Here is a 16,276-nt window from a genome sequence, read left to right on the forward strand (position 1 = left end):
AGAAAAAAATGCAAAAAAACATTTAACCAGAATCTTTTATTGACTCTAGGTCAGCTGGGAATAATTACCTGCATTTATACTTTAAGGTACTTCACCCAGCTGAGAAAAAAGAAACATTACATTAGAGACTTCTGACTTTCATGTGTTTGTTGCTCTGGGCCAAGAAAATGTCCAGCGCTTCTGTAATGTGCTTTAATATTACAACTCATCTGTGAAAGGTGTATGCCCCAAATTTCCACTTGCTGCCATTGACTTCTGGCCAGAAACAAACTTCTTTGCAGCCTTTAAATAAACAAAAGAATACAGAAAGTTAAAAAAAAAAATAGTATATATCAAGTAGATAAACTTGTCATTTCAAAACTTTATATAGATAGAACCCTTTATGCCAGTAATTCTGTCACAGTCTCTTGTGAAAATTACCTGTGAGATGGCTAGTGGTTTATGTGAATATGAATATCCCATCATATGTGTAATCAACTAAGAGTAGTTCTCTAGATAAGAGGGCAGCTGTTGAAAGGTGGATGAGGAAAATCTCACTGACATGCAAAACGGTGATATCAGGCAGATCTGTACTAAGTCAATCGAAATATAATGACTGCTAAGTTAAAAGACAAACTTTATGTCCTGGTATTCTTTATGCCATTATTTCAAGTTTAAAGACTTGTTGTTTAAGTTAAGTGTAAAACCACAAAGAAGGTCTATGGTCTAGGTAAAGTGAGAGCCCCCATGGTACCTCAGGCCAGCTCTTTCCAAGGAGAGATGGTGATGGAGGCAGCTGGGTTGGGACTGGAATACTCTCAGAAAGATGAAGACAGACATTTAGAAGAGTATGTACTGATGAGCTCAGGGTCCAATTGAAGTAAGGGGTTTTTTTTTGGTACCGGGGATTGAACTTGGGTCCTTGTGCTTGAGCAGCAGGTGGTGAAACCACTGAGCTAAATCCCCGGCCCTGAAGTAAGGGTTTTATCTTAAAATAGCCTTGTCTATTTCTTCTATCCTATTGTCTCTATACATTGACAAGAAGTTGGTTGAGATATCTACAGTAGAAAAGGAGTCAGCATTTTAAATGTAGGAAACACTTGGAAAATACACTGACTCTAGATATATTCTGTAGTTTACGTGCTTATTAGGCATAGTAGGAAATACAAAGAAATATAAGACCTAGTCCTAGCGCTCACAACTCAGTCTTGTAAAAATCAAATGTGTGGGGAAAAAAAGCAGCATGGACAATGTCTTAGGCTAACCAAAGTAAAGAAAATCTTGAGACACTAGATGGTGAAGGATTGGCAGGATGAATTTACTTCTTGGGGATGAATGAGGAAAAACTAACAACCAACTACTATTTAGATCAAATCCTAAAACACTGCCAGTATCTGACTCTTCTTGACCTCTAAGAATCTAAAATGGTGTAACCTAATGGTAATTTGTTTGAATGAGGAAGACACATATACACCAGAGTACCTTGTTATCTGATGGTAATGAGGACCCCATCTCCATACTAGGAACAGAGGGACCAATCAACAAGAGAACAACATATACAGCCCAAGGCAGCTTATGTATTCTTTCTGAAAATGGATCAGTAAAGTTCTCTAATGTTAAGTTGTAAGATTTCATTTGCTTACATTTATGACATCAGCATCAGCCACTGAGTCAATCTGCTGAAGAACTGTGGATGGTGGCACGTAAGAACCTGCAACTAGAGCCTGAGACCCAACTTCATCCAGGAAACCCTCAGAAGACTCCACTGACATTAGGTATCCCGCTTTCAGCTTGTTCCTGTCCGACAAAAGGCAGGAATCAGTTTTATGGAGCAAAGCAATTTTAAAGTATGTACTTCAAACTCTGCAACATGTTCTTGGTAAACAGGCAAGTTAACAGCTCAAGGCCCCTGTTCTATTTCCTCAGCTCACGAAATAGTTTATTACTTACATTACTGTTTGGAAAGATGTCAATACAAAGCTGTACTAAAACTTCAACAGATTATCACCTTTTGATTTTGGATCAGAACTTAGATATAGATAGAACTATTTTAATGTGAAATAACTCCTCCTGCCTTATGATACATTTCTAGTGATAATTCAGGCATTTCTACGAAACAAAGGTATCTACATATGTGGGCTCTTAAGGTACTACCACTTGGCGGAATGCTGTGGGCTGACACACAGCTCACCAAGTATTACTTCTATGTTGGGATGTGTCTCAGAAAGGACAGGGCACGAAGGAGAAGGCAGGTATGGAAGGCTGCTACAGGTCTTGTAAGCCCCAAGAGCTTAAATACTATGGTCACAAAAGGATCAATTTGAAATAAAATATGATGAGCCAATTCACAATTCTGGAAAGCAACTATTATTCCTTATGAACATGGTTTTCAATAAACTAAATTATTCAAACCCCAAATAAATTATCATCCTTTGGCATTCTATAGCAAGACTCCATTTAAATGTAATTACAATTTAATACAGCAATTTTAGCACACTGTCTACAATGTCACCGAGGTTGCAGCAAGTTCAAGGCTGGCCTGGGATACACAGAGTTTAAGGCCAGCCTGAACTACATAGTGAGACTCTGTCTCAAAAAACCTAAAAAACAAAAAACAAAAACCTGTGCTATAGGCTGGGGATTTAGCTCAGTGGTGCCACTGTCTGCCTCGCAAGCACAAGGTCCTGAGTTATCCCCAGTACCAAAACAAAACAAAACAAAACAAAACAAAACAAAAAAACCCCTATACTATACTTATTAACAAAATACTTGTAAATTTTCTTAAATTAGATTCGAGACTTAGATTTTTCCTAAGTGAATCCAGTGTTTTAATTTATTCTTATACTTTTTTGTTGTTATTGTTGTTTATTTCTGGTCCAAGCAAGTAGAACTGTATCCTATCTTAGTTCCATGCTTACAATTAATAAATTGTGTTACACTTATTCAAGACCTGCAGTTTTAGGGCTGAGGATGTAGCTCAGTGGTAAAGTTACATGCATGAGACCCTGGGTTCAATCCCCAGAACAGGAGAGAGAGAGAGAGAGAAAGAGAGAGAGAGAGAGAGAGAGAGAAAGGGGCATGCAATTTTGTAGTGCAAAACTACAATACTAGCAATAGAAATGAGAAGTAAAGGTTGTTCCATACTGAGTTATAATTCATACTGTCATACTTCCTGTGTGGGGATTAATAAATGATCATAGAGATCAAATGAATTACAAGGTTCTTATCTTGAATTATCATTAAGTAGATGGACTCAACCTTAAATATCTTAAACTGCTGTATGAAAATGCAGTTAGTTTTCCAACTTTGCTCAGAGTTTTAGTTAAAGGAAAATCCCATAAGTACCAATGAGTCAGGAGGGGGGTGTTGTTAGCATTTTTAGTCTGAACAGTGAGAATTTAAAAATCACCAGTGACAAGTCTTTTTTGTCTTCCTTAGAAAAAAAGAATATAAAATAAAATCAGATACCTTACGGAAACCCAGTTGGGACTCTATATCAAGATTCAGTTGTCCTCTGGTATACAGTTATCCTCTGGTATTGGTTCCAGGACCCCCATGGATACTAAAACCTGCAGATGCTCAAGCCCATTATATAAGACGGCATACTGCCGGCATATCATCTATGCATAAACTCCCATACACTTAGATCACCCTAGATTACTACTAACAATACCTAATGCAATGTGAATGCTATGTAGACATTTGGTACATTGTATTATTTAGGGAATGAGAAGAAAAAAAGTCTGCACATGTGCAGTATACATGCAATTTTTTTCCCAAATATTTTTTGTCTGTGGTTGGTTGAATCCATAGAGACAGAATCTCTGGATAAGGAGGGCAAACTATCAAATAAAATTTATATTTTAAGCCCAAAGATATCTTTTATAGCCTATTATTTTCAACTATAGAAAATGACCAGCATTTTTGCTGTATTTTTTGACACGCCAATTAATATTGTTTAGACAAGTCTTTAGTAACCTGAATAAAAAGAAACACCATTATAACATTTTAAAAAGGAGGAATCATTGGAGCTGGACACAGCTGTGCTTGGCTGTAATCCTAGCATTCTGGGAGGCTGAGGTAGGAGGATCACAAATTTAAGCCCTGCTTGGGCAACTTAGCAAGGTCCTGTCTCAAAAAGAAAAACAAAAACAAAAAAGGGCTAAGGGTGGAGTGAAGGCCCTAAGTTCAATCCCCAGTACAACCAGAAAAACAAGGGCATGGGGTAGGGGTGAGGGGGAGAGTGGAATCAATGATCTTTTAAAAAACATTTTTCAAATTTTTTTTTTTTGGGTACCAGGGATTGAACTCGGGACCTTGCGCTTGTGAGGCAGGCGACAGAACCACTGAGCTAAATCCCCAGCCAAAAAATTTTTTTTCAAATTTCTACAACATTCTATTTTAAAAGGATGTAAGTGAATATACACAATATTTTTTTTTTTTTTTTGGTACTGGGGATTGAACTCGGGTCCTCGTGCTTGCGCAGCAGGCGGCGAAACCACTGAGCTACATCCCCGGCCCTGAATATACACAATATTAACAATTACATTTAAAAATAAATAACCAAAGTGTTAATGACTATATCTCTAGTGGTAGGATATATAGGTGTTTTCATTTATGTATTTGCTTACTTGGTTTTTTTTTGGTGTTGAGGACTGAGCTCAGGCCTTCATGCATACTAGGCAAGAGCTCTACCCTGAGTTACACGCCCGGCCCTTCCCTTCCCTCTTAATACTTTTCTGTACTTCTAATCCTTGTATGTAATAACAGTGGCATAACCAGAAAAACTACAGATTTCAAATAAAGAAAACATAAAGCACATAGTGTGACACTTACTTGGCAGCCTGGAGATCTGCACTGGAGAGGTTTCCTTGAGCAACTGTTTTCACTTGCTGATAGGCAGCCTTAATGACCTAAGACACACAAATGAAAACTGATCATCTTTGGCCAGTGCGAGTCTCCTGAAGTAACCAAACACTCCCTACTGGGGAAAAACACAAGATGGAAAGTTAGTTTTGAAGATACAGCAGTGTCTGTTTGGGATTCTGTAGTAGCTATATATCCCTTAAAGCAGCTGTTTATACAACTTATAGTATCCAAGCAGCCACGCTTTTCATAACTTAAGTGGCTGAGGGCAGAAGATGGCTGAAGAGGAGGTATCTTCTTCAAGGAAGAGCAAACACATGGATTTGTCTTCGCCTATAAAGAATAAGCATTCTTAGAACTTCTCCAGACTTTTTCAATGTCACGCATATTAAATACTGCTACCTCTTACTTCACTAAGAAGCAGTAATCCACACACAACCAATTTGTAAGGCTTATTTTGTCCACACCTGGAACACCAGCATCAAGAAGGAATCAAGTTGCACTGATGTGAATGCTTGGTAAATAACTGCTGAATAAATAAATGAATTAACCTGGCCCATGATCTTCTGTCTTAACCCTGGCACCATCTGGGTCTACTACTTACTGCTCCGCTGATCACCTGAATTCTAGGACACATTTCCCTTCCATGTTAATTACCCATTTCCACAGCCACACCTGTCCTAACTCTGACATCCTAACTCCCAATGCTAAAGCTTCTGGCCTCAGTTCTGTCCTTATTCTTCTACTTTATCAACATCTCTACTTCCTTGATTTGTCCACTTTCTCTCAATCTACAAGCCCCTCTGGTCTCTCTTCTCTGTCTAGCCTATAGCTACCAATCATCCCTTCAGTCACTCTTGCCAATGCTCCTAACTCCCTTGGTATCTTTCTACTTCTTACATACTCAGGATTTTTGCAGGATTCTAATCTGGGATTAATCCTAGTGCTTGTCTCCCCCATTGTTCCAGTAAGGTAGCAAACGTTAATGAATTAAAATTAGAAACTAGACCTGGCTTACTATACTGTGAATTCACGGTCACTCATTTCAAGGAGACATCTATACTACTGCTGCTGCCAGTTGTGCCCATCTAGGCATTCATTTGTCCCAAACCTCAACTCTTTCAAATGTATTCCTTCTCTCATTCTTAAAACTGACTTAGCCTCCCACCTCACCAAGGAGGCATTTCCTTGTCTTCCCAACATTAGCCTCTATTTTCAAGATTAAACTGTCCTACTTATATTCTGGATCCCACTTGTTCTTGCTTTTCCAGACTTGAGGCATTTATCTTTTTCTAACTCCTATATCTGCTCCAGACTTTTTCTTTGAGTTTCTTTTTCAACTTAATTTCCAGTGTAAACTCTCCTAAAGCTACCAGCCTCTTCCCTGCAAGTCTGAGTGCCATGTGCTTACATCAACCTGTCATTTCTTCTCATTTATTCCCTAATCACAATAAATTTTAGCTCATTTCCAACTACTCTGGGGAAAACTAAGATCATCAGTGATGTCCTAGTTTGCTAAAACTGCCAGACCTCTCTATGGTAACTAATGGGATCCTAATCTGTAGTGGATCAAAATGGTGTTAACCATTTTCTCATTTCTGGGCTTCAAATATACCAGTTTGCCTTTTTTTTCTTCCAGTTTTTCTAGCTACTTTTCTTAGTCATCTGCCCCATAAATGGCAGTGTTTCTCAAAACATGAACTTCAGTTTTCTTCTATAATTTTTTACCCACAACTGTGACTTCAACATAATCTCTATAGTGAGGATCAGTATCTATGCATCTCAGCCTTGACTTCTCCTGGGTTCTGAAATTAGACATCAGAGAGCCAACTTAATGCCACTTGTCTAAGTAGAACCACAATACTAAGGAATTTCCCCTCTTTCCTGGAAAATTTAGTATATAATTTTAGATTTTCCCCACATCCGATACACTTCAATGATATCACAAGACAGTGCTGATAAATCATAGGATTCAGACATCCCCTATTTTAACTAAAACCATGTACATTTTGGGAATAAATTTTGTGACAGCAGGCAAGTTTAAAACTTACATCTCTAGCAGCTGCAGCTTGTGAGATAGTGTAAATCCCAAAGAGCCCAGAATCTGAATAACTGGCATTAAAAGCAGAAACCTGAAATACAATGAAGCTTTATTATATGATATTCTATCAGGCAAAAGAGAGAACAATTTCCTCAAGGTTGTCTAGACAGACACTTGCACCTTCACAGTATAAGGAAAATAGATTAATATTTCATTTAACAAGTCTTGTGAAGGGCCAAAATGTTGTGTACACAGGTTACCTCTTTCAGAGCTCCAATAGTTTTAACATTTTTCCATTTAAATCTTTCTAAAACAACTGCTCATTTTTTTTTCTTTTTTTTTTTTGTGTTATCAGGGATCGAACTTAGGACCTTGGCACTTGTGAGGCAGGGATGGTGCCACTGAGCCACATACCTGGCTCATTTTTTCTTTATTGGGTTGTTTGGAACTTTTTTTGGATGAATAATAATGCAAATATTATTTTAACATACAGTACAGGCAAGTGATATACATCATGGACTCTGACATTAGACAGATCTTCTTTTGTTTCTCTATTGCTGATGTTGAGTTTCTTCACCAATTTGCTTTCATTTCTCTTACACACAAAGTCAAAGAGTTAGACAAAATTTCTGCTTGGAGACCAAGGAAAGTTTAGCCTCTAGGTGATAGAGATAATTTCTGTCTACAGTTTGAGCAGAGTTTTAACTCCTTAAAGTAAAACTGATTGCCTAAAACAGTGTTTTGCAGTGTTTATGTAAAATGTAAACTATCTGCATAAAAAAAATCATCTAAGTCATTAAAAAAGTATAGACTTTCAGATTCCTGCAACAGATTTACTGACTCGCATCCCTGTGGATGTAGCCTGGGAACCCACATTTTTAACAAATGATCTACATGATTCTAATGTACATTAAAATTTGAAAACCATCAGTTTGATCCACATAAAGTATAAGAAAAAACAACTTGAATTACTTAAAAGTTTAATTATAATTTTAAAACTGTACTACTCAAACTCCAAATTTCTGCCCAAATCCTGAACTAGGAATTTCTATAAAATTATCAGATTAGGATTAAACTCCAGCCACACAAAACCATCGGTAACATTCAATGGTGAAAAGTAAAGCATTAAGAAAACAGTGGATTATGAACAAAGTGAAAAAAATCAAAAGGAAATTAAAACAGCAAAATTTAATTTTGGACTAATTTAAGACGATGGCTTTCAAACTGTGCTCCAGGAAAGCCTAAGGCTCTGTACAGGTAAAGGGCTTCACAATCAAGTAACTCATCAAAATTTCTTTTGTGTTGTGCACTGCAGCTGGGAAGTCATACGGAAAAACGATCCCTCTGCTAACATAAAACAACTCATCAAGTTTATTAAATGGGAATAAAAACAAGAATATTGATTCTAATTTCCATTGTTAAGTGTCAAATGGCCAAAGACTTAATGAAGCATAAAGCTAATGTGCCATGTACTGCAGTGGAAACTATGACCAACTTCAATCCTACAACTTAGTACATTTGTTACATTTTAAAAAGGCACATTAAAGTCCTCTAAGAGACTACATGGTGCAAACAACGCTCACTCATTAAATAATATTCTGTTACTTGGTATTTCATATTCTCCTGATGTATCAATATTTTGAAAGCTTTAACATTTTCTTGTCTTAAAAAAAAGTGTCTTCTAGGGCCAGGGATTTAGCTCAGTGGTGCCGCCGCCTGCCTTGAAAGCACAAGGTCCCAATTTCGGTTCCCAGTAACAAAAAAATAAATAAATAAATAAATAAAGCATCTTCTAGAACGTCTTGTTATGATTACATATCATCATTTTTTTTTTTTTTTGGTACTGGGGATCAAATTTGGGACCTTGCACTTGTGAGGCAGGTGGCAGCACCACTGAGCTAAAGCCCCAGCCCACAAATCATCATTTTTTTTTTTTGGTACCCGGGATCAAACTTGGGTCCTTGCACTTGCACAGCAGGCGGCGAAACCACTGAGCTAAATCCCCGGCCCATTTTTGTTTTAATTTAATCTCAAACTGGAGAGGTAGGTCTATAAACAATTTTGTGTATGACTTGCCCATATGGTTGGAAAACACAAAAGTGCAGTGAAACTCAAGAAGCCATACAACAGAATGGAAACAATTATCTAGAAAGAAATATTAGAATCTAGGGGAATGTTTAATATCTAACACTTATAAAAGGAAGGAACTGGTGTGTGACTTTGACTTTTCTCCCTAAGCACTCAATTTTTCTTTCTGTATTAGAATTGAAAAGACAGTAAGTTTGAACTCAGGGTGATCCTCCTGCTGCAGCCTTCTGAATGCTGGGATTACAGGTTTGTGACACCATCCCCAGGTAGAACAGTAAGTTTTGTTTTGTTTTGTTTTTTGTACCGGAGATCGAACTCGGGACCTTGCGCTTGTGAGGCAGGCGCCAGAACTGCTGAGCTAAATCCCTGGCCCTAGAACAGTAAGTTTTTGACAGATCCACTAATGTACTTACAAGTCTAGACTGGCTATCTCTTCAACTGTATACATTCTTTGTGTTTACCTTAACTTTTTAAGAGCAGATTAAGAACAGACAATCAGGATTACACCATAAATAGCCTTTGAAAACAAAAAGCAGAGATACCAACTTCTCAGACTCACATCAAATGGCTGGTGACTTCCTTTAGCAACAGCCTGGTATAGGAGGTTGGTGGTGTTGCTGCCCCTCTTGACATGTGGTCCAGCACCAAGGACATGCTGCAGAACACTAAATGCATTTGCTTCTGTACTTCCTATGGCAGCACTTTCTGCTACAACAGCAGCATGGACAAGACTGTCTCCATTCTGTTCTCGAATTTCACCTGGGACCATGTAAGGAGAGGGCACGGAGGAAAATAGTTTGGTCACCACTGATTTTATGCTTCAGTACTCCCTATGACACAGTACTGACCCACTAAGATTAAGTTTATTGTGGTCTTGTGCTTTCCCCAGGCCATCCTACCCCATATAACACCAACATACAACACTTGTTATATATTTCCTTATATAACAAGACGGTTTAGTGGTAAATGATCAAGCCTATTCCACTCCAACATGCCTTCTAGCAGGGCAGCATTCTTCTGATAAATTAAGCATAACACAATAGACTGCTCACCTCCACGGTATTTGGCCTTTGCACCAGATAAACCAAGCCCACCTCTCATGTTGAGAAACTGCTCAGCAACTTGCTTTAGAACAGGATGACTCACACCTGTTTGAATACAAAGAAAAACAAAGCTAGAATCAGAATTTCTAAAACAGTTATAAAATATCTACTGCTAGTAAAGTTTTCTCACCATAATGTCATTCTCCTAGGTTTCAATTTAGTTTACTATTGTATATATTTTTTTCTGAACAGATAATCTCTCCCTTCCTCTCTCTTTTTCGGTGCTAGGGATTGAAATAGGGCCTCAAGCCTGCCAAACACATGCTCTACTATTGAGATATACTCCCAGCCCTTATTTTTAAAATGGTATCATTCTAGTAATATTTCTAGTTTATCTTTCACAATTTATACCTGACTGGTCAAACATTTCATGGTTATGAGGAATTCCATTCAGCTGGGCATGGAGTGCATGCCTGGAATCCCAGCACTCTGGGAGGCTAAAGTAGGGTGGTCCCAAGTTTGAGCCCAGCCTGAGCAACTGAGACCCTGTCTCAAAATAAAAAATAAAATTAAAAAGGGCTGACTGGGAATATAGCTCAGTGTGAAGGCTCTAGGTTCAACCTCCAGTAATGCAAGAAAATAAATAAAAATCCACTTTTTGGATGTACCATCCTTTCTTTAATCCATCCCTTTGATGGACATTAGCATGTTTTAACAGTAAACAATATTGTCCATCAAAGAACACTATCAAGAAAGCAAGAAAAAATATGAAATGAAAAAAAATTCATAAATCATATATGTGAGAAGGATCTATTATCTAAAATTATATAAAGAACTTGAGAATAAAAAGGGCTAGCGCTCATAGGCAGAGCATCTGCCTAGCATGTGCAAGGCCCTGGGTTCAATCCCTAGTAACACACACACATAAAACCCCAAACAGCTCTATTAAAATATAGGCCACGCCAGGGACATAGCTCAGTGGCATGTCATCTGCCTGGCAAGCACAAGGTCCTGAGTTTGCTTCCTGGTACCAAAAAAAAAAAAGGACCAAGAACACAAATGACCATTTCTCCAAGAAGTTATACAGATGTCCAAAAAGAAAATGAAAGAATGACTACTGTCACTGGTCATTAGGAAAATGCAAATAAAACCCACAATGACCACTTCATACCCACTAGGACAGTCATCACTAGAAAGACCACTGATAATAACCTTTGGCAAAGATGTGGAAAATTGGAACCATTGTACTCTACCTGTAGGGATGTAAAATGGTGCATCTAATTTGGAAAACAACCTGGAAGTCCCTGAACTGTTAAATATAATTACCATGTCCTGGCAATACTCAAAAGAACTGAAACCAGGTATCCCAAGAAAAACTTACACATGAATGTATACATTCAAAATCACTTGAGCTGGGTGTGGTGGCATGCCTGTAATCCCAGCACTCAAGAGGCTGAGGCAGGAGGATCCTCACAAGTTCGAGGTCAAATTGGGCTACCTAAGTTAAAGGCCAGCCTGAATTACACACATAGGGAGATCCTATCTCAAAAAGCCAAAAACAGCTGGGGATTTAGCTAAGTGGCATCGTGCCTGCCTCTCAAGCATAGGGTCCTGAGTTCGATTTCCAGTACCAAAAAAAAAAAAGCCAAAAACAAAAACAAAAATAAACAAAAAACCCACAAAAACCCCAACCCAAACCAACCAAAAAACCTCAAAATCACTAAAAGGTCACAAACATCAATGAATGGATAAACAAAATGTGGTAATGGGAGTACTTTTTCAGCCATAAATGGGAACAATGACACCTGATACTATGTGTATGGACCCTGAAAACATGCTAAGTGAAAGAAGCCCATTATAAAAGGCCACCTATTATGTGAGTCCATTTATATGAAATGTTTAAATCAGTCAAAACTATAGAGCTAGAAAGTAGATTAATGGATACCAGAGGCAGGGAGACAGAGAACAGGGAATAAGTTGCACATGGGTATGGGGTTTCTTTGGGGATGAGAAAAATGGTCTGAAATTTGTCATAATAGTTGTATAACTGATTTACTAAAAAACCTATACTTTTGGGTTTGGGAACCAGGATATGGCTCAGTGGTAGACTGCTTGCCTACCATGAACAAGGCCTGGGTTTGATCCCTAGCAGTGTAAAATGGGGAAAGGGAGTGTTAAATTAATGGCATGTGAATTATACCTCAAGCTGTTACAAACTGTTATGGCTTGTGTCTAGATGTTCCCCCCAAAGCCTCATGTGGTCATAGATGGGGGTTTTTCAGAGGTGGTTGAATCTAGTGTATGCTGGAATTAAGGGTAGGTGATTACTAAATCAGTCTGATTGCTTTGGTACCGCCCTATCCCAGTAGCCTAGGTAAGAGTATAAAAGGGGCAGAAAGAAGCTGCTAAGGACCTTGCTTGCTCTGCTGCCTTCTGGTCACCATGAACTGTTTCTCCTCTGTGATGCCCTTCTGCCACGCCACCCTGCCTTGGCGCTGGCTGATTATGGACTGAAACCTCTATGAACTGTGAGAAATAAACTTTTCCCCCTTTAACTTTGGGTGTCTGGTATTTTATCTCAGCAATGAGAGAAAGTAACAAAGATACAAACCAAACCAAATTGCAACGATGTTCTCAGGCAAATATTTTATGAACTTGACCAAGTGTTTTTGCAGGACACATTTTTAATGTGTCCTGAATGGTGGGTCTAGGGGTATAAACATTCAGAATTTATACATATTTACAAATGGATACATTCATAAATATTTTTTTCCCAAAAGTGCACCAGTTTATACTCCCATCCAAAATTGTGTACATTACCTATTTTTCCATACCCTGGTTAATGCTGGGCAATGTCAATCTTCTGATTTTTGCCAATCTTACAAATTAAAATTTTTCTTATTAGTGAGGCTAACCATCTTTTAAAACAACCAAATACACCTACATAATACTGCATGACTTGTCTGCTCAGGCTCTTTTGCCTGTTTCTCTATTGAGCTATACCTCTTTTTAAAAGACGAGTTATAAATGCTTAAAGAAATTCACCTTTGTCACAAGTTTTGTAAATACAGTAAAGAATATCAAGTAATTTACACAGTTAAATATTGGACTCTGCTTTCCCAAACAAATAAATAGCAGTTAAAATCCTATTATATATTGCCTGTCTGACATAAATACAAGTTTTCAATTTTTTTTTTTTGGTACTGTGGATCAAACTTGGGACCTTTCGCTTTTGAGGCAGGCGGTGGCATCACTGAACTAAATCCCTGGTCCCAAGTTTTCAAATTTTGTTCAATCCTATGTTCACCATAATCTCAGTTTAAGGGATTGCTCTTAAGAAAGCAAACTGATACATACAGAATTCCCAACTTACCAAGTCCAACCAAAGCCATTCTTGCACTTGTAAAATTGTTCTGAACATAGTAGTGTAACTGAGGAAGTTAAAAGAAAATTTTAGGTTACACTGGTATAAATATAAAAAGCTGTGAAAGGAGAGAAGTACAGTTTGGTAGAAAATAATTATCCAAGCTCAAATGCTGCTATACTGAATTACCAGGGACTAATTAGTACTGAATGACTCTTTGATTTTATTAATTATTGCTCAAAAAGAACTAGAACTTAATTGTGGTCATGGATGCACAACACTGAACACAATGAAAACGTGCATTTATGGAAGTGTGCATTTTAAGTAGTATGTGTGCTATGTGATTTACATCTCAATAAAGCTATTATTTAAAAAAGGAATAAAAAGATTATACGCTAGCTTGAACTTGAAAAAATGGGAATGAGGGCTGGGGATTTTGCTTAGTGGTTCCGGCACCTGCCTTGCAAGTACAAGGTCCTGAGTTAGATCCCCGGTGGCCCCCCCAATATATATATATATATATATAAAAAAGGGAATAAACTTATGATTTTTATTATAATGTGGTTCAAGCAGCACATTATATTTCTTTTGTCTTTATACAGGTAAGTATTTATACTACAAATATCCTATGGCAGGTCTAGTAGAGTTGTTAAAACTATACGCTTCTTGCCCACCTCAGATGCCAATCAGGGTTTTTACTATTACCTTAGGCTTAATACACAAAAGTAGGACTAAAACATAATAGTCTCAACACATATGATTACTCCCTCCAGGGGGCAAAAAATTGGTTCTTAGAGTTAAGGGGAGAAAAACCACCTCATTTGTTTTATACATGAAGTACTATACACACACACACACACACACACACACACACACACACACACATGATATATTACATAAGCAGATATAGTCTATGGCATTAAAAAATGCATTAGAGCCGGGGATGGATTTGGCTCAGTGGTTTCGCCACCTGCTGCACAAGCGGAAGGATCTGAGTTCAATCCCCGGCACCAAAAAAAAAAAAAAAAAAAAAATGCATTAGAGGGATTTAAAGCTCCTTGGGGAAGGAAAATGACAGAGTTGGGAAACATTGGCTAAAGTAATGAGGCTAAACTTTAAACTTTTAATCAACTTATCAAAAGCTGTGCTCTAAAATGAATGGTGGCTATCTATGGAGTTGCCCTTGGAAAGAGATACTCTTCGTTCTACTGAAGTTTTTCTATTGAAGCTTAAAATATTTATCACCAATTTCTTTAGAATGTCCTTTAGTCTAGGGACACATTTCTAAAAAACACTAATAACTTTGAGAGAACTAGATTATCATGGTTAAGATCTTGGTATTAGTCCGTAACACCATAACACTGTTTTGTTTTGTTTTTTCAAATGGGATCTTTTCAACCAGGCATGGTGATGTACCCCTGATATCCTAGAATTCTGCGAGGCTGAGGCAGCAGGCTCGCAAGTTTGAGTTCAGCCTGGGCAACTTAAAAATTTAGTGAAACCCTGTCTCAAAATAAAGAATTAAAGGCCGGGGATTTAGCTCAGTGGTTTTGCTGCCTGCTGTGCAGGCGCACGGACTTGAGTTCGATCCCCGGTACCAAAAAAAAAGAAAAAAAAGAATTAAAAAAACAGGGTGGAGATGCAGTTCAGGGCAGAGGCCCTGGGTTCAATCCCAAGAGCTAGGGGGGTAAAACAGATGGGACCTTTTGGTCTATACTAATACACTTTACTTGACAATATGCTATGGAAATTTTACATTATTAGCAGTATTTTAGAATGGTTCAATAGTGTACCCTTCTACATTTTTTTTTTTTGAGACACGTTCTCCCTATGTAGTTCAGGCTGGTCTTGAACTCCCTATGTAGCTCAGGTTGGCCTCAAACTCATGAGAATCTTCCTGCCTCGGCCTCCCAAGGCTGAGACTACAGGCATGTGCCACCATGCCCGATTCTACAGTTATTTAATAAATTATTTTACTAATCTCCTAATGTTGGATATTAACTTGTTTCTAATTTTTCATAATTAAAAAACAATGCTATAATAGACATCCTTATAGATAAATGCTTTGCTTTAAGCATTATTTTTTGGTTACTTCATTCACAATTTCTCACAAGGATGAGTTTGATTTCTTTTTCTTTTTTTTGCTTAAATTCTTTTATTGGTACATTTTAGGTATACGTTTACATTTATCATTGGGTGCTTGTACCTGTACATGAGGTATCTTGGTTCTTATTTTTTCCCCATTACCTGTGTGCCCTTCAACCCTCCACCCTTCCCTATTTACATAGACTTCATTTCCATTTGAGTTTGATTTCTGAAAAATTTCAAAATTCACTAGAGGCCAGTCTTATGAAAAATGCTCCTGTTCAAGTTGGATGATATGATTTATCATTTTTGAATAAAAGTACCTTATGAATGGTAGGCATTAAACTGATTGATAAGTCAAATGAGAAAGGGATATAGTTTAGTTTTCTATAGCTGCTAACCAGAAATGAAGTGAGATTAAAAGCTTAATTTCTGGGCCAGGGATTTAGCTCAGTGGTCCTGCCACCTGCCTCACAAGTGCAAGGTCCCAAAAAAAAAAAAAGGGAAACAAAACAAACTTCTGAGTCAACATTAAAGTGTTGATAATTTTTTTCTTAATATTATATGATAAATTTTGGGGGGGATGGGTAGGTGGTAGAAGCAGGAAATTAAGATTATATGCATGTATCTACACTAGCAGATAAAACATTCAATGTTTCTTGTTTTGGAAACCAAGTTCTTTGGCATAGTATTGCTGTGACCTGGGATTAATCTGTACTGCTAACACGGTGCGGGTGCTGTGCTGGAAAAGGGACTGAGGTAATGAGTGAATGGCAAGTGCAGAAGCAGGGTTCACTGTCAAAGACAGAT

General features: G+C 37.8%; 1 protein-coding gene across 2 annotated transcripts in view; it reads right to left on the reverse strand.

Moving 5' to 3' along the window:
- Window positions 1–17: 17 nt before the first annotated feature.
- Uqcrc2 (ubiquinol-cytochrome c reductase core protein 2) overlaps window positions 18–16,276 on the reverse strand; it is a 30,092-nt gene continuing 13,833 nt past the window's right edge. The window contains exons 8-14 of one of the 2 annotated variants that reach the window (XM_004855908.4): window positions 13,391–13,448; window positions 10,027–10,122; window positions 9,534–9,733; window positions 6,897–6,977; window positions 4,816–4,892; window positions 1,623–1,776; window positions 18–282 (exon numbers count right to left, since the gene is read on the reverse strand). In XM_004855908.4, the coding sequence (XP_004855965.1) occupies window positions 199–282; window positions 1,623–1,776; window positions 4,816–4,892; window positions 6,897–6,977; window positions 9,534–9,733; window positions 10,027–10,122; window positions 13,391–13,448 (750 nt within the window). In that variant the 3' untranslated portion in view covers window positions 18–198. The remainder of the gene's footprint in view (window positions 283–1,622; window positions 1,777–4,815; window positions 4,893–6,896; window positions 6,978–9,533; window positions 9,734–10,026; window positions 10,123–13,390; window positions 13,449–16,276) is intronic. The other variant, XM_087209123.1, reaches the window with a different exon arrangement.

The sequence above is a fragment of the Heterocephalus glaber genome, unplaced genomic scaffold, assembly GCF_053883595.1.
Source record: "Heterocephalus glaber isolate CG9 unplaced genomic scaffold, H.glaber_assembly_v1.0 deba00000943, whole genome shotgun sequence".
In the NCBI taxonomy this organism is placed as follows: domain Eukaryota; kingdom Metazoa; phylum Chordata; class Mammalia; order Rodentia; family Bathyergidae; genus Heterocephalus; species Heterocephalus glaber.